General features: G+C 37.8%; 1 protein-coding gene across 2 annotated transcripts; it reads right to left on the bottom strand.

Annotated features, from left to right (window-relative positions):
• Positions 1-3941: 3941 nt before the first annotated feature.
• On the bottom strand, positions 3942-8830 carry LOC107769702 (dynamin-related protein 5A-like). 2 transcript variants are annotated; one of them, XM_075223192.1, is made up of 8 exons: positions 8406-8830; positions 7687-7878; positions 7400-7606; positions 6583-7011; positions 6162-6389; positions 5896-6091; positions 4841-5474; positions 3942-4430 (listed from the first exon to the last, which is right to left on the bottom strand). In XM_075223192.1, exons 1-8 carry the CDS (start codon positions 8748-8750, stop codon positions 4244-4246), a joined length of 2418 nt encoding a protein of 805 aa, XP_075079293.1. In that variant the 5' UTR covers positions 8751-8830; the 3' UTR covers positions 3942-4243. The 2 variants fall into 2 exon arrangements, with proteins under 2 accessions (XP_075079293.1, XP_016444424.1); XM_016588938.2 differs by having other exon boundaries at positions 4841-5522; positions 8406-8829.
• Positions 8831-27704: the final 18874 nt, after the last annotated feature.

Here is a 27704-nt window from a genome sequence, read left to right as displayed (position 1 = left end):
TATTAGTTTTTCCATAGTGCTTCCACTAGTCCATCCTAATTGCCCCTATTGGTTGATGCCCTATAACACCACCTTATTGCCCTTTTTCCCAATGGTCACACAATTCTTCTCATGGTCAAATTGGTTGGATTGAACTTCTTCATCCAATCATTGCCAAGGACTATGTCACAACCTCCTAACTGTAGTATTCTCAATTTTTCTTCAAACAATTTTCCACCCATCTTCCAGCTGAACTTGGAACAAATAGAGTTGGTATACATGTAATTGCCATCAGCCACTGTTACTCTCAAGGTATTAGAAAACACTGGTGTGTAGACAGTCACCTTGATAGTAATCTCGTTAATGAAACTGTGAGTGCTACCTGAATCCGCCAAGATTGTTAGCTCCTTTCTTCTAAACACTCCTCTGATTAGTATGGTATTGACTCCCATATTAAGTACCAGACAAAGCATTAAAGCAAACAACCTCTTGTATTTCCGGTCCCATGTCTAAGTCAATCTCTATCTCAGGTGGGGAATCTTCCTGTATAATAGCTACTTCCTCCACTTCTCCAGTCAAGCATTGCAACTGTTTGAATTGGTACCTGTGACCAGGACCAAACTTTTCTCCACACCTGAAGCATAGTTGGTTGGCCTTTCTATACTCATACACCTTTGGAGTCAGTCTCAAGCGACTTTGTTTGGATGGAGCAGCTGCAGTTGGTCTTTGCACAACTGTTGGAGCTGAAGACTTAGCAATAGTGGTCACTCTTGCCACTGGCTGGTTCTTCTTCAAGGTAGCCTCAATAGCCTTCTCCTGCATTCTAGCCTGCTCAATGGCACAACTCAAGGTTTTAGGTTTGAACAACTTTACTGAATACTTGATTTCATCCTTCAAGCCTCCTACAAAGCTAGAAAGGAAATGTGTCTCATTTAGTGCAGGGTTCCTCACTATCATCTGAGCTTTAAGGTCATCAAACTTCACCAAATAATCTTCCATATTGCTTATTTGTTGTAGTCGATTAAATTCTTCCACTACATCATCCATTAGCACTTCCCCAAACCTATTGCATATCTCCTCCTTCAATTCATCCCATGTAATCACTCCTCTACTTAGTATCAGGGAATTATACCATAACTCAGCATTGTCATTTATATACAAAGTAGCCCTTTCTACTTTAAGATCTGCAGTTACCTTATACAGATTGAAGAATCTATCACATTTTCGAATCCATACCTTAGGGTTAGCACCATCGAAGCTTGGTAATTCCCATTTGGGATTAGGAACCTGCCCTTGTTGTGGTCTAGCTGCTCTATTCTCAGCCGGTAAGGGAAGTAGTCCAATTCCAACTCCGGGAATTTGCTCATGTGGCCTAGGTTGCCTACGATTCATGATATTCAACCTCTCCAACAGCTATTCCAAGGTGCCTTGAATACCGGCTTGGGTGTCCTTCAAAGCTTGCTGCCCTTCTTTCAGCTCGGCCAAAAGCTCGTTATGGTAGTTTAATTTTTCATTCATCACTTTCATGCGAGTTCTTTCAACCATTAGTACCTCTGATTTATTGTGAAATTGACAAGGCTCTAATACCAATTGTCAAGCTCTAAGCTCGATTCAAGTCAAAACCACAATGATAGGAAATTCAAACAACAAGTAATTTTTGGGACAATTTTCTATTTATTGACTGAAATGAAAGTATTACAACTAAACTGAAGGAAATGAAATGAAAAACAACACTGATAGTTGAACGCCATTGTTGATGAGCTCGAGTCTGCAACAGAAGAAGAATAGATTTAGGTGAGAAGAGAATTTGGGTTGAGGGAGAAGAAATCAGAAGAGAGAGAGGAATTTAGTGACCAGAAGTTCGTTGTTTTCTCCTCTCCACTGATCAGGCGTTATTTTGAAGCCTTTGGAATTAATCTGAGCCTTTGATTTATACCTGCTAAACAAATCTCAACCATCTAACTTTTCTATGATTTGCAAGGAGGTCCTTTCGCCTTTTATAATTGAACTCTGGCCCATTTTTAATTATAACGACTCTACAGACCATGACATATTATGGCTCTGCACACAAGAGTTTGACTTAGGTATCAATAAATTGGATAAAAAACATGAGAAATTTAAAGTTCACATTCCAATAAATTCCAGACGATTATTTTCAGCCGTCTATGTACAGAGTTACTCAATATAATCACCATTATGAAAAAAAAATTCATTTTTTCTCAATCTAAACTTTGGTGGTAGAGTTAGTTTCCCTTTCCGACCCTTGCATCGCTGTAAAGAAAAGGAAAAAGAAAAGAATAATATCTTAGTTTTAAGCAACGACATATGCACACCAATGACAGTAGAATGAGCTCGGTTCATTGTCACAAAATAATTGTAGTAGTTAATATTGTGTTATGTTGCACCTATTGATTTAAAATTTTGAATTCAACTTTGGTTTTAAATCTCGAGGGGAAAATGAGTTTGAAATTTCATTGTGTAATCTATTAGTAGGGAATAGATATTAAATTGTAGCAAACTAGATATATATTATCTATTGACACCTATGCTCCAAAAAAAAACATAAAATATTTATTCATAAGAACATGGATCAATTCTCACTCAATATATTTTTTTTCTATTTTTTTTAGTGGTGTACCCATATTCAAAAATTATTGATACGCGTGTTGATGTATTTAATGAAATGATGTAAACGGGTAAATATTTACCTACTAAAGCTTGAGTTCTCAGATTAAGAGACATACCAAAGTATGGGATAAAGGGGACCACTTCAAATATTAGTGTAATTTTGTTTTATAAGGTTCATGAATAGTTGACAAAATTCAGAAGAGGGCGTGCTACTATCTAGCTGTCATAATCTTGTTTATGTTTTCTGGTCTTCTTTACATTCTCAAAGCAATGCCCTTAAGTATTTTAAGTAGGAATTTATTTTATCACAGTCATTCAGGAAGTTTCGTACTGTACTTTCTTCTTTCTTAATAGTTTATTACCCTTTTTTAGCGCATTGTGCTACTGCGATAGTGTGGAGGTGGAATACCAGATTATATATTTGTTCAAAGTAAACTTCATAGAAACTTCATACTCCTATATCATGACGTTCACAAGGAATTATTTTATTCAGCGTACTATCCAACTTAGTGCAGCGAACTTACGAATGCTTTATTTGTTTGGGGTATTCATATACGAACAATTATTATAATAACAAACAGTGTCATTTCTTATATTTATATCCAATATTTTTTATTTTGCTTATTATAAATATACAAGTTTAGTAAAATAATGGGACGAATCGCTGTCATGTGACACCACTGGGACAAGGTGTGTCAGCCCCTGATTTGGGGATAAGGTGGACAATGAGTAGGAAGGGAGGGAAAATGCGTGGGTACTAAAGGTTAGAACTTTGCACCAAATTGATGCAAAGTGAAGTAGTAACACAAAATGGGGTGCGAATCCACTGCAGTTGATACTTCATCCTAAACAAAAAGACACTCATCAAATGGAAGTTTAGTTCCTCTTTCATACTGCCATATTCATACACTATATGCACCTTTTGGTTCCTTATTTAACCTTACATAGTTAACTCGGTTTATTGAAATTTGCAAACTCTAATCTAGACAAAAAAAATTAGTTGATCCTATTAACCTATGTTAACCCATAACTCATGTGTTCACATGTGCCTTTTTCAAAAGGGTGTGCTGTCTCAATTTTTTAGAAATGAAAAATTTCTTAGAAAAAGGACATATATGCAGTAAAATTCGCATCCTTCCATTAAAATGATACCTAATAAACATGCCAATGCAGAAACAGCACTGTTCACATGAGTGTTGGGTTACGGAATAGTGGCAATAATTAGTGCTATTTAAAACTGTAGCAAATCTGCACATTTGAAAAATTGAAGTTGAATATGCAAGATCGGACAATTAAGAGACAGGAGTACAAATAGGGTATAAAAGAGGGAGTAAAGCTCAAATTTTCTTTAAACATTTTATCATCACCATCATTTTCAAGGAAGTAGTACAGTGTTGAAAAGTTTCCAATACATTCGCAGTTTACTTCAATCATCAAAGGACCTAATACATGAGCTTAACAGAACTTTAGAGCAAGATAATCAGAAAGAATCTGGAAATAAAAAGAGAATAAAATGCTGACAAGTTATCTTGATGAAAATGTTGCTGAGCCGCTGCCGCGCATGAGTTGGATTCACCAGATGTGAAGCCAAATAAGCTGTCAGCCAACCATGACAAACAGGTGAAAATTGTGTCTGTCAAAGTGCTCTAGCCACGCTTTTGAACTCGTTCAAGCAAGAATGCAGGATTTTCTGTCGCTTCTGAAGTGATTGTCGTTCGTTTTCTAGAGTGTCTATAGCTCCAGGTGCAACAAACATGTCCATGAATTTTTCATCATTTACAGCAAACAAATCCAGCCCAAGTGCTACAGGAAGCCTTTCTCGACTGTCCACATACAGGAAATAATATTACTGGACTAAAAAATATACTAACTAAAAAAATGTTCTACAAAAATGTGTATGAAGACAGTGGTGTCATAAACCAATAGTAAGATGTATACTAATCACTAGAAGTGACGCTGAAGATGTTCATGACCACACGGACACATACATATAAAAGTTAACACTCTTGTGTTTTGCATTTTGGACCTATGTATTATCTTCTTTATGGAAGACTTCTCTAGGATCCCCTCCTAATTTTTATCTGAAATATGACCATCTTGATCAAGACACATCAACTTGAGGTTGAGCAATTATCTAGTGAACTATATGCTAATTCACAGTTGATACGTATACAAATAATATAGGAATTCATTATAATAAATTAATAGAGGCCAGAGAAACGTAGCAGCGTACCATGGAGTTAAAAATCCAGAATTCAATGTTGATGCCACGCTGCGCTCTACCAGAACTTCACGTATTCGAGCAAAATGCTGTGCAGCTGAGGAGCATATCTCTGCATAAGTAGAGCTTGGTCTTGATATGTTGTCCCCATTTCCAAACAAAAGGCCCTCACCATTTTGGCCACAATTTCTAGCATTGCCTGCAATTCTCGGGTGGCGTTTTCTTGCTCCAACCTCGACACAGTTTACAAGTTCTCTTTTGATACCATAATTTCCATCAGAAGGTTGGTCTGGAGATGGGGTCTCGGGCACAGTCATTTGGCATTCTCGTAGGGCTTCTCTATTTTCTGTAACTTTTCCAGGTGTTGTTTCCTGAGCATTTTTTTCAGGGGGTATGTTTTCTTGGTCTTTCATAACTTCTTTGCACAATGCAGGCCCCCCATCAGATAGCTCGAGACATAATGGACCAGTTGAGGCTTGATTGAATTGGTACATTGAGCTTGCACCAGAGCTAAAACTCCCAATGAAGTTGTTCTCGTAGCAGACATGAGAATATGGGCTTGTAACTGAATCAAGATGATGGCATAGTAGTTGCTTGCACTCTTTGGATAGATCTTTTATGAAATGGTTGTACGATTGCCTTAGAGCTGCATGAAAACCGACATATCCTTCTATATCAACTGATCTATGTCTGTCTGCATTATAAAATGACATTCAAATAATCAACCACTATGTAATGTAGAATTGAATTGCATGTCCTATTCCAACATTAGAATGCTATTATACCGAACTCCATAAGCTGTTTCTGCTTCAATAAACTGCTAAACTTTCTTTTCAAAACTATATTTTAGATTGATTACTGTTTCATGCAATCTAAAGCAACGGACGACGGAAACAAGAAAAAAAAAGTTGATTGATTTTGCTATAATACTAAATACAGGGGGCCTAAATTCTCCTGAAGGTCAGCTTATCCATTTCGTTAAAGAGAATATCAGCTAAAATAGTAAATAGTCTAATGAAGCAGGAAGTTGCTCAGACTTGGAACAGAAATAAGACTTAAGTTCTTACGGTTGGAGTCATGTCCATGATTTTTCTCAATAGAAATCTCGAAGAGATTGCCCAAAACATAAGCCAAACGATCACAAGCTGTGTCAAGAAGAGGAGCAAGCCAAGATCGGGCTGCAGCTCGTGCAATCTCTGCAGCTGCCTCAGTAATTCCTCTACCCCCGCCACGGCCAGTATGAGCAAGCAAAATGTTAGCCACCTGTCACTGACTCTGTTAAATTAAATTCCCCATTTCTAATAAGAAAGTGTTTTTATTTTAAGGAAAATACCTTCTCCCTTGACACAGGGGGGCATTTAATTGAATATGTTGCACATCGAAATTCATGCAGCACCCTCTCAAAGGCAGCACCACCATAAAGGCGAAGGGTCGCATTTGGAGGTTTAATATCAACTGTAACACTAGGCCAGCCCCCAATACCACTCTCTGACCGTTCTTCCTCTGTTGTTTTCCCCCATTGCTCGGGTGCTGGATCTGCTGCACCATCAATAAGTGCCTCCTTTATCAAACAACAAGAAACACCAAATCAGAAATATTTTCGTCCCTCAAGGATACATTATACTTAGTACTGCAAAAAGATAGTGCCAAGTTCTTGTCCACTGCAGATACTCTGAAAGTAACACCTTAAACAGATAACACATAAAGCTAATGAGGACTGCAGATATTACGTAGATTTTAGAAACAATACTGACCACATGATTGCATAAAGCAGCAGTGTGCAACATGGCAGATTTCCGAAGATGTGCAACATCAGATGTTGCCTTTATCTTGCACTCCGTTCTAGCTATTTCAGCAGTGACTTCGCCACATCGCTGTTCAAGCAGAGCAAGTGTTGCCGGTGCAGCTTCTTTGTATCTTCTCTGGAGCTCCGCCTCCAAATAATCTCTGAGACAACCAAACCCAATATAGGACCTGTATTTGTCTTCGTCAAACCCACCTTTAACACTATCACGCAAATAGCGTAACATCTCTGCATCCACTTGAGATATTTGACGGCGAAACTCATCATTGGAAATTGTGCCTCGATCCTTAGGCAGTGCCACAAAAAAGGGATGAGTATTCTCCCCTAGATAACCACTTGCACTTAAATACCGATCTACTTCCCAGCGGTCAGTGAACTCCTGAACATGGATTATGTCACAATTATAGACAGTACACGAGAGGAAAAGCAATCCCAAACAACTCACTGAAGAGGAAAAAGAAGGCAAATATGTATCAGGTATGATTTATTATCAAAGGAATATCATGGATGATTAGTCACTATACAGGCATACTTCTCCAATAATCTAAGAGATAACTAACCCCAGCTTCATTTTTTTAACCAAAAAAAACAATGATTTTGAACTTGCATTTTAGAAATCCCAGCACTCATCACATAATTTAGTTATTTATCTATTAAAGTTAACACCTACTAATACACTAGAGCATATGCAAAAACTTCTTATCATCAATATTAGAAACAACATTTGACGTGTTCAAGCGCAAGCCAGAAAAACTTGGTGTTGATACCTTGAGCCGGTTATCAAATTTGGAGACAACAATCACTGTCCTCCTAAAGGTTGGATCAATCTCTCGAATAGTGTCCAGCCATAAAGACGAGCACCATTCCACACTGCTCTGCTGAAGGAACAAAATAATTCGATGGGGTGGACTGGCTAGTGACTTCACCATGGATAGAATCTCATCTGGCGTTCTCTCCGGTTCGCCCTTCTTCGCCTGCCAGAAGAATATGATGATTCACTTCAACATGTGTTCTACTATTTGATTAGTTGTATATTCAATGACACATAACTTACTTTTAGAACAAAGCCAGGTGTATCGATGATGGTAAGATTAGGACAATGGGCATATTCTGCTCTCATGACAATGGGCTTTGAAGAGACTGCAGCTCTAGTCCTTTTCAAAAGTGATTCAGTCCGAAACTTTATGGTATCTGCAATTGCAGAGGCCAGCACAATAGGGCTTCCATATTCTTCTGAATCCTCCTCCTGCATCAAAATTTAAAAGGCATGTTCCAAATATCAGAATTTCCTCCATTTTTAAAGTCAGCACACAACAATTAACTCATTCTGAACAGATACAGAATTCGTAAAGCCAATCTAGATTAGTTTGGAATTGAGGCGTAGTGGATTGAGGTCGGCCATATGAATTCTCTATACTCATTTCACACTTGATAATTCATGGAAGTTTGTTAACTTACTGCACCCCCCCCCCTTCTCATTACGTATTTGAGATTGGCAATTTGCTAACAGTTTAAGTTTTATGTACGGACAGTGTAAAAAATATTTACAGAACCAGGTCACTTATTAGGTAATTACAAAGTAAATCTCTTGATAAGCATTAACTGGAATCTAGTAAAATTGGTAATAGACCTGCTATCACAAGTTTAAATTCACCGATTGCATAAAAATAGTATACCGTGTCATTATATCTAACTTAAATCCATTTGCAAAACTCCCGCAGGGCGGAGTTCAAGAGTGCACATAGATTGAAAAGAAAAAGAAATTGTGCAGACCTGAAAGCGGCAACGGGGCTCTAAAGCGGTGGGGTCGTGGACCATTTGCAAGATGAGAGGGCGACGGGTACCCATCTCAACTTCTCGGACATTGAACCGGAATCCCAATAGGGCTTCGAGGAGGGAGCTCTTGCCATCGGACTGTCCACCAATGGCTACTATTTCAGGAATCGGAAGTTTCTCACCGAAGGCCACGGCCGCTGCTTGAAGCCGGTTGTAAGCCTCAAATCGGTCCTTGAATTCAGAACCCGAATCCGACGCATGCTGCTTGTGGTGTTTCTTGGAAATGGAAGTACTGTTTGGGGTTTTGGTTGGTGTGTTGAGGAAGGTATTGGTCGTAGACATTGTTAATGGAACGGAACAATGGAGGAGTTAGGAGCCTATGAGCCAAATAGGGGATTCAATTTCATCAATTTTGAATTTGAATTGACGAGGGGTCGAGGGGGGTAGACGTTGAGATTCTTGGGCTTAACCGTTGCTTTTGGACCAAAATGAGGGCTCAGTGAAAACATCGGCGGCCTGATTTTGAGGCCCATTTGTTGCTTGTGTGTGCGCGCGCGCGAGCAGAGGAAGCCCAACTACATATTGTGCGTCTTTGTTATTGTTGGATTACACATTAATTTTGAAGCCCTATCGTTTCCTTTACAGAAAAATTGGAAATTTTACCTCATATAGCAAAAGTATACACCCTATTTATTATAAATCAAAATTATTTTAAAATATTATTTTCTATAGCTATCTTTTATATTTTATAGCAAAATAAGTATTTGTGGTATATACTACCATTGAGGCATGAATACGGCATGAAATACGTATTTTCCTCTCGCTTAGACAGCTGGACATATCTATTTTTAAGGTGATTGCCGTAACTGTATTCTTGAATACATGGCGCGAATACATGTGAATACATGCGTGTACAGCTGTATTCATGAATACAGCAGCGCGAATACATGCGCGTACAGATGGACTGACCTGATTTTAGGCGTTTTTTACTGCTGTATTCATGAATACATGGCACGAATACATGTGAATATATGCGTGTACAGTTGGACTACCCTGATTTTAGGCATTTTTTGATGTTGTATTCATAAATACATGTGAATACATGCGCGTACAACTAGACTGCCCTGATTTTAGGCGCTTTTTGCTGTTGTATTCATGAATACATGGCGTGAATACATGAGAATACATGCGCGTACAACTGGATTGCCCTGATTTTTAGGCGCTTTTTATTGTAGTATTCATGAATACAGCAACGCGAATACAACGAATACATCTATCGTAACAACTGAATAGAAGCAATAGGAAGTAATTATGTATATGGTAGCTATAGAAAATTAATGGCCACTAAACAATAGTTGTTTCTGAAAGTTCCTCAAAAATGTATTAGAAGCAAACAAACTAAAAAGAAGAAATTTAAAGTCAAAATTTTGTTTTCATAAAATAAAGGATTATAGGCATGCAAAATGATTATACTAGTTAGGGATGTATATGGCCTGGTTGATTCAGATTTTTCAATTACCAAACTAAATCAATTGTATCAAATTATTAAATCTATAAACTAAACCAAGCCAACAAAAGTCGAATTTTTCAATCTAGGTTTTCTCGGGTTTTTCGGCTTTCTCGAATTTTTCGAGTTTTTTCCGACAAAATTCTCATAGCATAAAATATATGATTTCTGCTCTAATATTTCTTAGGTTCTAGTATAATCTGAAAGTACTAAGTCATGCTAAAATAAGTACGACTAATAGGTACTGAGTATTAATTAAATGACTAAATAATATTAAAAGTAAGTTATGCATTTTCACTATCTAAACCAATGCAAAACAAAAAAAATATTCAATACTATTGTCATTCCGAATATTGAATTAATTGTTTTAGCATTAATATTAATTTAATTTTGCTTTGGAATTTCTTTGAGTCACTAAATTTTATGAGCTATAAAACATATTTGACAATTCAAAAGTTCTAATTCCAAGCTTGAAATAATACATTAAAAGAGAGAACTATGAAAAAATTTAAAAAATATTTATAAATTACATTAAAATAATTATTTTATGTAAAAAAAATATTTTTAAAATTTGTATACATGTAATATCAATTTGGTTTCGGTTTGACTTTTTTTAGTTAAAACCAAACCAAACCAATTTTGGTCGGATTTATTTTTCTTACATCAAACCAAACCATATTTGGATTTTTTTTCTCGATTTGATTCGGATTATCGGTTTGATGCAGTTTGTCGGTTTTCTTTGTACACCCCTACTACTAGTGCACTCTAATAGTGTGGTTCATGAGAAACACTTAACTGAATAAATAGCTTGAAGTAAGGATGTGCATGGATCGGATTTAGCACATTTCGGATCGGATTTAGCACATTTCGGATCTGATTTCGGATTTCAGATTCTAGAAAATACAATCCGAATTCGATCCGAATTAATATCGGATCAGATTGGATTTTAAAGTTTGAATCGGATCGAATTTCGGATCAGATTGTTATGCCTCAAAGTTGCAAACTCATATGTATATTTTCTTTATAAAAGAGGCAATACAGTAAGAAAATTCATGTTTCTGCAATTATGAGAGTACTATGGTGCCAATATAGCTAAATCCATCAATTGTAAAGGTAATAACTTGGAGAAAAATGTAAAGGAAGTACTAATTATCCAAAATTAAATTTTAGTATTTGTACATGCCCTAATAATTTCGGATTTTAGATCGGATCGTATTAAAATTATACCGATCCGAATCCGATCTGAAATCAGAAATTTTAATAAACACAATCCAAAATTCGATCCAATCCAGAATCCGAAATTGAACGGATCAGTTCGAATTTCGGATATCCGATCCAAATGAACCATCCTAGCTTGAAGAAGGAAGGATATAGAAGAAGAATAATCCTGAGACGGTATTAAAATTGAGGGAAGTTCAAGATCGAAAGAAATGTGTGATTACATATAGCGAAATTAAAGGCTGACTTCACCATTTAGTTGTCCACGACCGCAAGATGGCCAATTAAAATAATTTTTAAGAAAAATAACTCAAAGTAATAATATAAAACACGAAGATAAGTAGAATAAGAGAAGACGAGATAACTTTCTTATTTTATCAAGTGTTCAAGTGTGTTCCATCTCACATTTTATGTCTCTATTTATACTATTACATATGAAGGTTACAGAATTATTGTCTTAAACATGACATTAACAATTGAGATTATGGAGAAAGATCATGGAGAGGGGTTATGGAGGTGTGAGAGTTACAATCATAATGATGATGAGTAGTGGGAGGTTATTTACATCATACATGAAAGTAGTGGGAGTAGTGGACATCCACATTTACTAAAGATTTTATACTCTCCCTTGGATGTTCAAAAATAGATAATACGCCTCGTTAAAACCTTACTAAGAAAAAACCCTATGAGAAAAAATCTTAGTGAAAGAGAAAGAGTACACATATCTGTAATACGCTTTATTTGCTGCCTTGTTAAAAACCTTACCAGGAAAACCGAGTGGGACAAAACCTAGTAAGGGAAAAAGAGTACAACGCGTATCTTACTCCCCCTCATGAAAATATCACTTTATTTCTCGAAGACGCTGCATTTCAATCTTCTGTCTCAACTTCTCAAATGTTGAGATTGGTAAAGCCTTAGTGAACAGATCAGCCAAATTTTCACATGAACGAATCTGTTGAACATTAATTTCACCATTTTGTTGAAGATCATGCGTAAAAAAAGAACTTTGGTGAAATATGCTTTGTTCTGTCTCCTTTGATATATTTTCCTTTCATTGAGCAATGCAAGCAGCATTGTCTTCATATAGTGTAGTTGGTTATCTGTTTTCATAGGAAAACCACACATTTCCTGAATTTGTTGAGTCATTGATCTTAACCAAATACATTCCCAACTAGCCTCATAAATGGCTATTATCTCAGCATGATTTGAAGATATGGCAACTATTGTTTGTTTCATTGAACGCCATGATATAGTTGTATTATAACGACCTGACCGGTCGTTTTGAGCTTTTGCACTTTGCTCGTCAGTTCTCGGGTGTGATCTACCCCGTGTGATGTATTATGACTTATGTAAATCGTTGGTTTTGATTTTCAGGGTAATCGAAATGAATTTGGAAGAATAGTTCTCAGTTGAAGCTTGAAATTTGAAAGGTTTGACCAAGATTTGACTTGTCTGTATATGATCTCGGATCGAAATTTTATTGATTTTGTTAGCTCCGTTAGGTGATTTGGGACTTAGGAGCGTGATCGGAATGCATTTTGGAAGTCCATGGAAGGTTTAGGCTTGAATTGCTGAAATTGAGATTTTAGCGTTCTCCGGTTGATAGGTGAGATTTTGATATAGGGGTTGGAATAGATTTTCAGAAGTTGCAGTAGTTCCGTTATGTCATTTGGGATGTGCGTGCAAAATTTTAGGTCATTCGGGCGTGGTTTGGTTGGGATTTTGATCGAAAGCGTAATTTAGAAGGTTTTGGAATTCTTGCACTTGAATCCAATGCAAATTTGGTGTTTTGATGTTGTTTTCAGCATTCCGAAGGTTAGAACAAGTTTGAATAAGATTATGGGATATGTTGGAATGTTTGGTTGAGGTTTCGAGGGCCTCGGGTGAGTTTCGGGTGGTCAATCAGACCATTTCTTGTTTTGGAAAGTTGCAGAAAATTGTTGTTTAGTGTTGCAGGCATTTGGCCTTCGCGTTCGTGAAGGGTTAGCTGGTGAGGTTGAGATTTTGGCCTTCGCGTTCGCGAAGGGCTGGGAAGTTATTCACCGCATTCGCAAGGTATGTTCCGCGTTCGCGTAGAGGAAGAGTGGTCAGCTAGGATCTGAGGCATTTTATTCATCGCATTCGCGATTGGTGTAACGCGATCGCGAAGGCCAGTCTGAGTAAAGCATCGTGTTCGCGATGGGTTGGTCGCGATTGCGAAAGAGGAAATTTGGTCAAAGTAATTTCGTGCTACGCGAAAGCGAGGCTTTGACCGCATTCGCGAAGAAGGATTTTTATGCCTGGGCAAAATGATTTAAAAGGGCTATTCCGCGATTTTTTAGGCTAAGAACCTCCATTGTTGGGCGATTTTGAAGCTTGGGAGAGCTAATTGAAGAGGGAATTCAAGAGGATTTCTTGGAGGTAAGATTTTGAACTCAATACTCGATTCTTGTGTGAATGCTACCTAATTAATCATGGAATTAAGCCTAGTATTGAAGAATTAGGGCTTGAATTTGGAGAGTGTAAATTGGGGATTTGAGGGGCCATTTGAAGTCCGATTTTGATGTTCTTGGTATGTATAGACTCGTGAATGGATGAGGACTCTATTGATATAATTTTTATCGGATTCCGAGACGTGGGCTCGGGGGCCGGGTTTGAGCAATTTTGGGGTTTTGATGTAAATTAGATATCTTTGAGTGGGCTTCGTTCCCTTAGCATATTTTAATGATTATGTACTAATTATGGCTAGATTTGGAGCATTCAGAGGTCGATTCGTGCGAGCAAGGCATCGCGGGCTAGAGTTTAGACCGGATCAAGGTGATTAATGGTTGTAAATGATGTTCTGAGGGTTTGAAACCCCATATTGCACATCGTAGTGCTATATTGAGGTGAGGCACACATTGGATGACAAGCGTGGGGTCGTGCACTATTGGGGATTGTGACTTGGTCCGTCCCAATTGATGATTTTACTATATATTTGACTGAAATCTATTTGTCGTCATCATTATTTGGGTTGAATGCCATATTTGGGCTTCATGCCAACTATTTGAACCCTTCGGGGATTTTTATTGATATTTCCTCACTGTTTTAACTTTAAACTTGTTCTCAGTCATGTTATATTCTACTGTCTTCAAAACTCAGCCATGTTTACTCTGCTTTAACACTTGAAATGATATTTTAAATCATATTTTGGGCTGAGCATCATGTTTTACTATTGCCCGAGTGGCTTATGTGATTTTTGACTGAGTAAGGCTGAGGGCCTGTGTTGTAAGGATACTTTTGGGTCGGGCTGCACGCCGCAACGGTGATACATTGATTTGATTATGAGGCCGAGGTCCTGAGATATGTACGCCACGAGGTGGCTTGTTGATATTGATATGAGGCCGAGAGCCTGTTTATGATGCCTTGAGGTGCCTTGATATTGTGCTTGGGTCGTAAGGGGCCCCTCCAGGAGTCTGCACACCCCCAGTGAGCGCGGGTACCTATTGTGATGTGAGATATAGCCTGAGGGGCTGGTGTTGTTCTGTGATATTGCCCGAGGGGTGGATTTGTTGACATTGTTCCCGAGGGGCGAACCTTATGTGCTTATCTATCCTATTTGCCTGTCATGTACCTGTTTAATTGTGTATTTGTGCCCTAGGGGCGGATTTCTGTTCTTACCTGCACTAATTGTTTTGCATTCATTTGTGCAACTGTTGAAAAAGTCATTTTCAAAGAAGTTTAAACTAAGCAAGATATTTTAAGAGATTTTACAGCTTCATTGCATTCTTACTGGTTTTTGAACTGCTTCTATACAACATGTTGATGCACTTTTCGTGATTTCTTACCATTCAGACTTTAGTTAGGATTATTAATCACTGAGTTGGAGTACTCACTTTACTCCCTGCACCTCGTGTGCAGATTCAGGTATTTCTGAACCCGGTAGCGGGTATTGGCTGATCGGAGACAGAGTTATCAGAGTTTAGCAAGGTAGCTGCCGGTGTTCGCAGCACTGCTTTTCTCCCTCTTCATTTCATTAGTCTGTATTTTGTACATTTCAGACTTTTCAGTTGTATTTAGACCCTAGTAGATGCTCGTGACTTGTGACACCCCGATGTCGGGCTGTATTTATTTCCGCAGTGTTCATTTAAACTCATATTATGCAATATCTGATTAATTGAAAAGACATTAAATTGACTTTTTAACATTATTGAATTGAATTTGGGAATAATGTCGACTAGCCTTGTCTTCATGAGAGGCGCCATCACGACCGGGTCCGATTTGGGGTCGTGACAAGTTAAAATCAGAGCTAAGGTTACATAGGTTTCACGAGTCATGAGCAGGTTTAGTAGAGGCTCGCGGATCGGTACGAAGACGTTTGTATTTATCCTCGAGAGGCTGCAAAACCTTTAGGAAAAAACTTGACATTCTTGAATTTTTATCGTGCGTCCTTGATTTAGCTTGAAATGTAACTCCTTGAATTCCTTCCATGCGTTCGTATGCGCAAAAGAGCGCTCAGTATTAGATGTGCATCGATGGCTTGTGATTCCCTGATCGAGGGGAGAGATGTTATCTCTGCGAGTTGATGTTGGGCCAGTCTGGAGAACTTGAGGCCGGATTTTGCCGTGGTTTGGTTGGGTTGTTGATCGAAAGCGTAATTTAGAAGGTTTTGGAATTCTTGGGCTTGAATCCGATGCGAATTTGGTGTTTTGATGTTGTTTTGAGTGTTCCGAAGGTTGGAACAAGTTTGAATGAGATTATGAGATATGTTGGCATGTTTGGTTGAGGTTTCGAGGGCCTCGGGTGAGTTTCGGGTGGTCAATCGGACCATTTCTTATTTTGGAAAGTTGCAGAAAATTGCTGCTCAGTGTTGCAGGCATTTGGCCTTCGCGTTTGTGAGCAGGCTATCGCGTTCGCGAAGGGTTAGCTGGTGAGATTGAGATTCTGGCCTTCGCGTTCGTGAGAAGGTCTTCGCGTTCGCGAAGGGCTGGGAAGTTATTCATCGCGTTCGCGAGGTATGTTCCGCGTTTGCGTAGAGTAAGAGTGGTCAGCTGGGGTCTGAGGCATTTTATTCATCGCGTTCGCGATTGGTGTAATGTGATCGCGAAGGCCTGTCTGAGTAAAGCATCGCGTTCGCGATGGGTTGGTCGCGATCGCGAAAGAGGAAATTTGGTCAAAGTAATTTCGTGCTTCGCGAACGCGAGGCTTTGACCGCATTCGCGAAGAAGGATTTTTATGCCTGGGCAGAAAGATTTAAAAGGGCTATTCCGCGATTTTGTGGCTAAGAGCCTCCATTGTTAGGCGATTTTGAAGCTTGGTAGAGCTAATTGAAGAGGGAATTCAAGAGGATTTTTTGGAGGTAAGATTTTTGAACTCAATACTCGATTCTTGTGTGAATTTTACCTAATTAATCATGGAATTAAGCCTAATATTGAAGAATTAGGGCTTGAATTTGGAGAGTGTAAATTGGGGATTTGAGAGGTCATTTGAGGTCCGATTTTGATGCTCTTGGTATGTATAGACTCGTGAGTAGATGAGGACTCTATTGATATAATTTTCATCGGATTCTGAGACGTGGGCCCGAGGGCCGGGTTTGAACAATTTCGGGTTTTTGATGTAAATTGGATATTTTCGAGTGAGCTTCGTTCCCTTAACATATTTTAATGATTATGTACTGATTGTGGCTAGATTTGAAGCATCCGGAGGTCGATTCGAGCGGGCAAGGCATCGCGGGCTAGGGTTTGGACCGGATCGAGGTGAGTAATGATTGTAAATGATGTTCTGAGGGTTTGAAACCCTGGATTGCACATCGTAGTGCTATATTGAGGTGAGGCACACGCTGGATGACGAGCGTGGGGTCATGCACTATTGGAGATTGTGACTTGGTCCGTTCCGATTAATGATTTTACCGTATATTTGACTGAAATCTATTTGCTATCATCATTATTTGGGCTGAATGCCATATTTGGGCTTCGTGCCAACTATTTGAACTTTCGGGGATTTTTATTGATATTTCCTCACTATTTTGACTTTAAACTTGTACTCAGTCATGTTATATTCTACTGTCTTCAAAATTCAGCCATGTTTACTCTGCTTTAACACTTGAAATGATATTTTAAATCATATTTTGGGCCGAGCATCATGTTTTACTATTGCCTGAGTGACTTATGTGATTTTTGACTAAGTAAGGCCGAGGGCCTGTATTGTGAGGATACTTTTTGGTAGGGCTGCACGCCGCAGCGGTAATACACTGATTTGATTATGAGGCCGAGGGCCTGAGATATGTACGCTACGAGGTGGCTGGTTGATATTGATATGAGGCCGAGAGCCTGTTTATGATGCCACGAGGTGGCTTGATATTGCGCTTGGGCCGTAAGGGTCCCCTCCAGGTGTCTGCACGCCCCTAATGAGCGCGGGTACCTATTGTGATGTGAGATATAGCCCGAGGGGCTGGTATTGTTCTATATGATTGCCCGAGGGACTAGTATTGTTCTATGTGATTGCCCGAGGGGCTGGTATTGTGCTGAGATATTGCCTGAGGGGCAGATTTGTTGACATTGTGCTAGAGGGGCGAACCTTATGTGCTTATCTTTCGTATTTGCCCGTCATGTACCTATTTAATTGTGTATTTGTGCCCGAGGGGCGGATTTATGTGCTTACCTGCACTAATTGTTTTGCATTCATTTGCGCAACTATTGAAAAAGTCATTTTCAAAGAAGTTTAAACTGAGCAAGATATTTTAAGAGATTTTACAGTTTCATTGCTTTCTTACTGGTTTTTGAATTGCTTCTATACAACATGTGGATGCACTTTTCGTGATTTCTTACCATTCAGACTTTAGTTATGATTATTACTCACTGAGTTGGAGTACTCACTTTACTCCCTGCACCTCGTGTGCAGATTCGGGTATTTCTGAACCCGGTAGCGGGTATTGGATGATCGGAGGCAGAGTTACTAGAGTTTAGCAAGGTAGCTTCCAGCGTTCGCAGCACTGCTTTTCTCCCTCTTCATTTCATTAGTCTGTATTTTGTACATTTCAGACTTTTCAGTTGTATTTAGACCCTAGTAGATGCTCGTGACTTGTGACACCCCGATGTCGGGCTGTATTTATTTTTGCAGTGTTCATTTAAACTCATATTATGCAATATCTGATTAATTGAAAAGGCATTAAATTGACTTATTAACATTATTGAATTGAATTTGGGAATTGTGTCGGCTGGCCTTGTCTTCACGAGAGGCACTATCACGACTGGGTCTGGTTTGGGGTCGTGACATGTACCTCCATATGTAAACAAATAGCCTGTTTGATATCGAGCTTTATGTGGATTGGACAAATAACCTGCATCGGCATAGCCAATCATTTCTGACTTGAATTCATTAGAATAAAACAATCCCATATCTATAGTTCCCTGAAGATATCTAAATATATGCTTAACACCATTCCAATGTCTTCTTGTTGGGGAGGAGCTGAATCTTGCTAATAAGCTTACTGCAAAAGCAATATCTGGTCGAGTATTGTTGGCAAGATACATCAATGCCCCAATTGCACTAAGATATGGAGTTTCATCACCCACGAGCTCTTCATCATTTTCTTGAGGCCGAAATGGATCTTTATTTATGTCATGCAATCTCACAACCATTGGGGTACTCAATGGATGTTCATTATCCATGTAAAATCGCTTTAAAACCTTTTCAATGTATGTTGATTGATGGACATAACCATTTGTTACATGCTCAATTTGGAGGCCAAGATAAAATTTTGTCTTACTAAGATCTTTCATTCAAATTCTTTCTTCAAACATTCTACAGCTTTTGAAAGCTCTTTATAAGTGTCAATGATATTCAAGTCATCAACATATACAGCTATGATGACAAATTCAGATCTAGACCTCTTAATAAAGACACAAGGACAAATAAGGTCATTTTTGTACCCTTCATTTAGCAAATACTCGTTAAGGTGATTGTACCACATCCTCCCTGATTGCTTCAATCCGTATAAGGATTTCTGAAGCTTTATTGAACAAGTTTCTCTTGAACTTTTATGTGCTTCAGGAATTTTAAGTCCTTCAGGGATTTTCATAAAAATCTCATTGTCCAGTGAGCCATATAAGTAGGTTGTGACAACGTCCATCAACCGCATATCAAGCTTTTCATGGATTACTAGAATTGTTAGATACCTGAAGGTAATTGCATCTACCACAAGAGAATATGTGTCCATATAATCAATGTCAGGCCTTTGCGAAAACCATTATGCCACAAGTCGTGCTTTATATCTTACAACTTCACCTTTCTCATTTCGTTTTCACACAAAAACCCATTTTTACCCCACTGGCTTGACACCTTCAGGCGTTCAGACTATTGGTCCGAAAGCTTCACATTTTTCGAGTGAAGCCAATTTTGCTTGAATTGCGTTTTTTCATTTTGGCCAATCATTTCTCTGTCTACATTCATCGACAGGTTTTGGCTCAAGATCTTCATCTTGTTGCATTATTTCAACTGCAACATTATATGCAAAATTGTTGTTAACAACAATGTTATTTCGGTTCCACCTTTTTTTTGTAGAGACATAACTTATTGAGATCTCTTCATTTTCATCATTTACAAGTACTAGAACCTCCTGTGAGGTCTTATCAATTGCTATATCTTTATGATCCTCTTGAGCAATTGCCTCCATGTTATGATCAACTTGATCATTTGCTCCTTTCCGTTTTCGGGGATTCTTATCCTTGGAATCAATTGGTCTACTACGTTTAAGGCGTGGCCTAGACTCATTTACATCATCATACTGTCCAGCTGGAACATCAACTTGAATTGGAGCATTTACAGCTGGAATATGTGATTTAGTAACCCGTGGAAAGTTAGTAAATGCATCTAGCAATTGATTTGCAATATTTTGGATATAAATGATCTTTTGAACTTCTTGTTCACGTTGATTTGTACGAGGATCCAAATGGGATAGAGGTAATACGTTCCAATGTATCTCCTTTTCCAACTGTTTATTTCCCCCCCTAATGTTGGAAAAACTTATTCATCAAAATGACAATCAGCAAATCTGGCTGTACATAAATCTCTTGTCATAGGCTCCAGATATTTAATAATAGAAGGAGATTCATAACCAACATATACTCCCAACCTTCTTTGGGGACCCATTTTGTGTGTTTTGGTGGAGAAATTGGAACATACACCGCACATACAAAAAATTTTAGATGGGAAATATTTGGCTCCTGACCAAAAGCCAACTGTAATGGGGAGACTTTATAATAACCGGTTGGCCTTATGCGCACAAGTGCTGCTGCATACAAAATAGCATGTCCCCACACTGAAAGGGGAAGTTTTGTCCTCATTAGCAATGGTCTAGCTATTAGTTGGAGGCGTTTAATCAATGATTCTACTAGACCATTTTGAGTATGAACATGAGCAACCGGATGCTCAACTTTTATTCCAGTGGCCATACAATAATCAATAAAGGCCTGAGATGTAAATTCACCAGCATTATCAAGATGAATTGTCTTAATTGCATAATCTGGAATTTGTGCTCTTAACCTTATTATTTGGGCCAACAATCTCGCAAATGCCATATTACGAGTTGATAATAAGCACACATGTGACTATCTTGTAGATGCGTCTATCAAGACCATAAAATACTTGAATGGTCCACATTGAGGTGTATAGGCCCACATATATCACCTTGTATACGTTTCAGAAATGCAGGAGATTTAATCCCAACTTTAGCTGTTGATGGTTTAATAATCAATTTTCCTTGAGAACAAGCAGCACAAGAGAATTCCTTAAATTGAAGAATCTTCTTGTTCTTCAATGTGTGCCCATTTGAATTCTCTATTATTCTGCACATCATGTTAGAACCGGGATGGCCCAACCGGTCATGCCAAATGATAAAATCATTAGAATTAATAAATATTTTGTTTACTATGGCATGTGATTCAACCACACCAATATTTGTGTGGTACAACCCAGAAGAAAATGTGGGTAATTTTTCGTGCACATATTTTTTACCCGCTTTTATTGTAGTAATATAAAGGTATTCAACCTTTCCTTCGTTTGATATCTCAAAATGATAGCCATTTTGGCGAATAGCTTTGAAACTCAACAAGTTTCTTTGAGACTTACTACAATACAATGCATTATCAATAGTTAATATCGTTCCTCCAAGTAGTAATAAGGCCGCTCTTCCAGAGCCCTCAATCAACTTTGTACTACCGGATATTGTATTAACATATGCCTTTTTCATAAACAAATAAGAGAAAAATTTCTTTTCTCTTAATATTGTGAGAGTTGTAGCACTATCCAAAAGACATAAATCTTCATTACTCATCTTAGATCCAATTGAAAACTGGGAAATTTTAATTTCTTCATAAAAAAAAAGTACATCATGAGAAGTATGGAAAAACTAAAAATACTAACAACAACATAAGACAACTTAAGTACTACTTGAAAATAAAAACAACATTAGACGAGACAAAAACACTGAAAATAAAAATAACAACATAATTGCATTCCCCAGTAAAATGATCAAACTTTAGTTTTGATGTCCAAAGAAATCTTCAACTTCCAAATGAGTAAGATCATCGAGTCCTTGAAAATCATCATCATTCAGAGCAAGATTTGCCTCGGCATTGTTATCATTTTTGTTTGAAGGCTCTGCCTCAAAATCATTTTTAAAGGTCAAGTGAGACTCCACTGGGGCATTAGTAGTAGATGCTCCAACATTATTTACCTTTCTTTTGATGGAGTTTTGATAAAGCCTGAAAAAATGCTTAGGTGCACGACATTCAATTTTCCAATGACATTCCATGCCACAACGTTGGCAGTTACCGCTTTTGCCTCTTGAAGGATTGTTTTGAGAACCCATATTGTTCTCTCGTTTGCCATGACCACCACGATGACGACTACTATATCGTCTCTTACCATTGCCATGCCCACGTACATTCATATGGCCATGATTATTATTCTGTCTTTTTCCATACTTATCACATCTAGCCGCCATATTCACTTCAAGAAGCGGAGCTGACCTTGTGGGACGGGCTTCATAATTTTTCAGCAAAAGGGTATTATGTTGCTCAACCACTAGAAGGCATGAGATCAATTCAGAATACTTTTTAAAACCTCTTTCATGGTATTGCTGCTGTAATACGATATTTGAGGCATGAAAATTCGTAAGAGTCTTTTCCGACAAATTCTCATCATTCATAACATCCCCACATAATTTCAGTTGGGAAGTTATTCGAAATACAATAGAGTTATACTCACTTACGGTCTTAAAATCTTGCAACCGTAAGTGCATCCACTAATATCGAGCCATTGACAATACCATAGCCGTAAGGTGATCATACCTTTCCTTCAGGCCAGTCCACAATTCAAGTGGATCTTTCATTATCAAACATTCAACCTTCAAACCTTCATCCAAATAATGACGAAGGAAAATCATGGCCTTCGCTTTGTCTTGGCTTGATGCCTCATTACCCTGAGTAATGGTGTTACCAAGGCCGTTACCGGTTAAGTGAATCTCAGCATCGAGAACTCATGATAGGTAATTCTTTCCAGAAATGTCAAGTGCCACAAACTCAAGCTTTGACAAATTCGACATAGTGAAAACTATCAAAGATGATAAATAATTAGAAATCATTAGGATAATAGCTTAAAGAATCTTAAAAATTGACATAATATCAAATTTGTGATCTATATACACTAAAGTAATAATTCCATAGAAAAGAATACTATTTGTTTCTTCAAATTATTAGTATATCTTTGATGTTAACTAGAATAAAAATGTCTTCTAACTTAACACAATTTCAAATGTCGAACAACGTAAAATAAGTATTCTTCTCTCAATTAATTCTATTAACATAAAAATTAGCAACTTTCACATGACAATCACACAAATAACTTAAAATAAAGAAACATAAATTTTTTATTTTTACACATATCTAGAGATGTGAGAAATTATAAAATTGCATATTAAAGACACTAATCATGAAATCAAAATATACAACGAAGAAAACAAAATGAACAAATATATCTGAACAACGAAAAGAGCTCAACTTCGTGCTGATAACGTTTTAAGAAAAATAGCTCAAAGTAACAATATAAAACAAGAAGATAAGTAGAATAAGAGAAGAAGAGATAACTTTCTTATTTTATCAAGTGTTCAAGTGTGTTCCATCTCACATTTCATGCCTCTATTTATACTATTACATATGAAGGTTACAAAATGATTGTCTTAAATATGACATTAACAATTGAGATCATGGGGGAAGATTATGGGGAGGGGTTATGGAGGTGTGAGAGTTACAATCATAATGGTGATGAGTAGTGGAATGTTATTTACATCATGGGTGAAAGTAGTGGAAGTAGTGGACATCCACATTTACTAAAGATTTTATAACAACAATCACTTTATAACGATGAACAAAAGGAGCTCCAATAGGCATTCTCAACATACTCGGTATAGTATGAAGGCATCGTTCAAACACATAAACTCATTTTGAGTTCGTAGATTTTAATTACTTTTCCATGTCTTTTTTTTATTTATTTTTATTTATTTTTTTTTACTTATGCTTCAATTATTTTAGTTAGCTTCAATATTGGAGTGCCAGATCCTTACCCCATATCCTGTTTTGTTTTTTTCTTTTGGGCCTTCTGTTTTTCTGCGAAGAATATACCATTTGGCATATGCAACCCCATATCCTGTTTTGTTTTTTTCTTTTGGGCCTTCTGTTTTTCTGCGAAGAATATACCATTTGGCATATGCAACACAAGACATCTCCATATATCGCGAACAAAAGTATAGTCATATAAGAGCAACAATCGCCCGAACAAGCTCAGCCAATTATCACTAATTGCACGGTAATAAGAGAAGTTGCACAACACATCATTGAGGGTAATACGATTAATGTCTCATTCCTATAGTTTTAGCCTTTTTTTATTGTTCAATAAAATACACGACTTATATATAAAACATCAAAAACGAACTTAAAGAATTTAGAAAGGATGAAAAAGTAATTGCATAGTTAGTAAAGTCGAATGAAAAACTTGGTCCTTTGAATTTAAGTTCCCTAGCTCATACAATTCAGTGATTTAAGATAGTGGTTTTCATTCCATAAAACATCAGTATAAATTTTCAGTATTCTAACTACTTGATTTACCAATTTGCTATTATTGCGGAAGATCGTGGGTTAACTAGCACACAATCACACATATAGCAAATAGAAAAGAAAAATCAACACAATGATTTAACGAGGTTCGGCTAAGCCTAATCCTCAGGCAGAAGCAGAGAGAGATTTCCACTATAAGTGAGAAGAAAAACACAATACAATCTATAGAATCCGCAACTACAAACCCCTATATATAGATCCCAAATAGTCCCAAACCTATAAGAGAAAGGTTTCCCAGTCCGACAAGGACAATAAGTTTTCTTTTCCCAAATCTATTAGAACAATGGGTTTTCCTAAACCTATAGAGATTATAGGTTTCCTAAAAATACAAGTAAATAATTCAAGCCACAAAATAACAAATCTTCCCCTTGGTTTGAATTCTCTTCATCAATAGGAACGTCTCTTTACCTTGCCGGGAGCCCTCACGAGGGCTCTACACATTGCTGCACAAATCAACCAAATCTAGGCAACGCCTAAACTTGTTAAGAGACTCAATCTCTTTAGCCATAACACTAATCCGTCGATTTGGTTCTGTACCCGGAATAGCTTCTGGATATCTATAACACTCAAACACATCAACGCTCTCTGCAACTGCCAAAGCAAATCCCACAGGATTCGTATATCCAAGAAAATTCCCATCAACTACGTTTGCAAACCTTTGCGGTCAGTTGATCATTCTCTTCTCTCTGCTTGTTGCAATGCTATATGGTTGTTGTTGCGCAAATGCATCAACATTATCATCTTGATCAATATTTTGCACCTCCTCCATTTCCTCTACCTTAGAACTACTAGGCTGAGCTAGTGGAGATTCAATTTCTAGCTCTATGCGGTCATTGATACCACGACTATTTCTACTATTGCCTTCTCTCTCTGACTGTCTAGGGAGGAAGATTCATTAAATATTACATCCCCACTGATAAATAGCCCTGGAGTCTTTTAATTTGTGCACCACAACCTATAACCTTTCCCTCCAGTTGCATACCCTAGAAATATGCATTTCTTTACTCTATGCGTACATTACCCGTCCCTTACTTATGGTCCTGGAGGTGTTTAGGACTTATGGTTAAGGTGGATCTAGACTCTCCTATAGTGCTTAAAAGGAGAAAATCTAAGCGTCAAGCAAAAACAAATAAGACTGTCAGATGAAGGAACAATTGAAGGCTCACATTTTACCTCCACAAATAAGTAGACAATTGCACGTCTCAAACAACAGTATTTCAGACACTTTAAAAGGTCCTATAGCAGGATATCTAGGTGAGCACAAAGTAGAACATATGCAGTGTTTTTTATTAAAGCTAGGAAGAAGGTACTTAATCAGTTGCCTACTGTTTTTGGGACTAGCTAAATCTAGGCAGTTCACAATAGTTAAACAAAGCACAGTTTTATGATTTCAAGATTTTAGTCGCCCTACAAGTTTGCTTAGGTGTGGATCACAGATGTCCTATGAACATGATATCTAATCGTTAACCAGAACTGAAATAAACCAGTAAACGATTTTAAGCAGGCAGTTTGGTTCATTAGGTCTTATAGGCATGCTGTCTAGGTGCTGAAAATAATCACAAACGTTACAAAACTAATTTTATATATAAGTTTGATATCTAATTGTTGGAATTGCTTTTATACTTATTTCCTATAGGCATGATTGCTACTAAAGAAGCTGATTTTATACGATTAGACTGCAAGTATGATATCTAGGTGAGTGCAATAAAAGTCCTAGAACATGGTTTCTAATGCACATAGGAGAATTTATGAACATGATTGTTAAAGCTGAATTAATAACAACCTAGAGACAGGATTTATAGTGCAGATGTGAACATGCATAATAGAAATTTAGAGCAACTAACATGTCACGACCTGGATTTCCCACCCTCAGGAGTCGTGATTGCGCCTACTCGTGAAATCTAGGCAAGCCGAGTATTATAGATTTACTAACTCTTTTATTTAGCCCTTTTTAACAGTTTAAATCAACATGCGATCAACAGTGAAATATTAACAATAATTAAATACATGCAGAAGACGTAATCTGATAACTTAGCCAAAAACAAGTACGACAATATCAAGTACATCTCTACCCGGAACCGGTGTCACAATATCACGAACCGTCTACGAATACTACAAACAGTTTTCTGGAAAGAAAGATACAATACAATCTGTCTCTGAAGTAAATGAAAACAGAATATAAAGATAGAAGAGAACGCCGGGGCCTGCGGACGCCTGCAAGACTACCTCGGGATTTCTGACTGGACTGAAGGCAGCCACCCAAAGCTATGGTCCAAAAGCTGCCACTCCGGGATCTGCACACAGTGCAGGGTGTAGTATCAGCACAACCGACCCCATGTGCTGGTAAGTGCCTGGCCTAACCCCGATGAAGTAGTGACGAGGCTAGGACCAGACTACCAAATAAACCTGTGCAGTTATATAATATACAGCGGAAAATAAAACAGAAATAAACAAGTAAAGATGTGAGGGGGACATGCTACGGGGGAATATCATTTACCGATAGTAATTTAAAAGAAAACATAAAGAACAATTTAGAATTCGCAACAAAAGAATAAGGAACTCGTAACCAACCAATAAGCACTTTTATTAACTATTGTTGCAGTGCAAAACCTGATCCAAATCATAAAAATACTGTTGCGGCGCAAAACCCGATCCAATCATATATCACTGTTACGGCATGCAACCCGATCCAATCATATTATTGTTGCGGCGTGCAACCCTATCCAAACATAATATTGTTGCGGCGTGCAACCCGATCCACATATACAGTTAACCACCAATCACAAAGGGAGTCCCGGCAAGGGATCAATAAAGAAACAACACTATCCCAGCAAGGGAATCGACAGTATAAGTAAATACGTCCAGGCAAGGGAAAATCAACTATAACCAAACTTGTTCCAACATCTAACTTCCTCAACTAGCACCAATACTCAATCATAAGTAATTTCCACGAGAATAATTATAATCTATGCTCAACATAGAGAATCAACAACTTAGGCATTCGTAGTATTTGTTAGGAATACAACAAGTTCAATTTAAGACTCACGGTCATACTTGACACCAACGTATAGATACTCGTCACCATGCCTATACGTTGTACTCAACAAGTAACACGTAGCAAATAGAACACAACTCCTAATCACTCAAGCTAAGGTTAGACCAAACACTTACCTCGAACTTCCACGGCTAACTCAAGCCTCAAACACCGCTTTTTCCTTTTGAATTTGGCTCCAAATCAATTGTATATAGACATAATCAATTTAATAATATCAATAAAAACTAAACAATTTGATTTCAATGCTTAATTATAGATTCCCTATCATTCTTCCCAAAAAATCAAAAATTGACCCCGGGCCTACTTGGTCAAAACACGAGGTTCGGACCAAAACCCGATCACCCCTTCTCCCACGAGCCCGAATATGTAATTAGTTTCGAAATCCG

This window comes from Nicotiana tabacum, chromosome 10 (genome assembly GCF_000715075.1).
Source record: "Nicotiana tabacum cultivar K326 chromosome 10, ASM71507v2, whole genome shotgun sequence".
Classification (NCBI taxonomy): Eukaryota; Viridiplantae; Streptophyta; class Magnoliopsida; order Solanales; family Solanaceae; genus Nicotiana; species Nicotiana tabacum.
Note: the sequence above shows the minus strand (reverse complement) of the source record. Positions and strands in the feature narration are given on the sequence as shown.

Excerpts from the sequence above, each read along its gene's own strand:
- LOC107769702 (XM_016588938.2), bottom strand. The coding sequence starts at position 8,750 with ATGTCTACGACCAATACCTTCCTCAACACACCAACCAAAACCCCAAAC. Across the intron at positions 7,607-7,686 it reads CACCTGGCTTTGTTCTAAAA|GCGAAGAAGGGCGAACCGGA; the intron begins GTAAGTTATGTG and ends TTCTTCTGGCAG. Across the intron at positions 7,012-7,399 it reads AATTTGATAACCGGCTCAAG|GAGTTCACTGACCGCTGGGA; the intron begins GTATCAACACCA and ends ATCCATGTTCAG.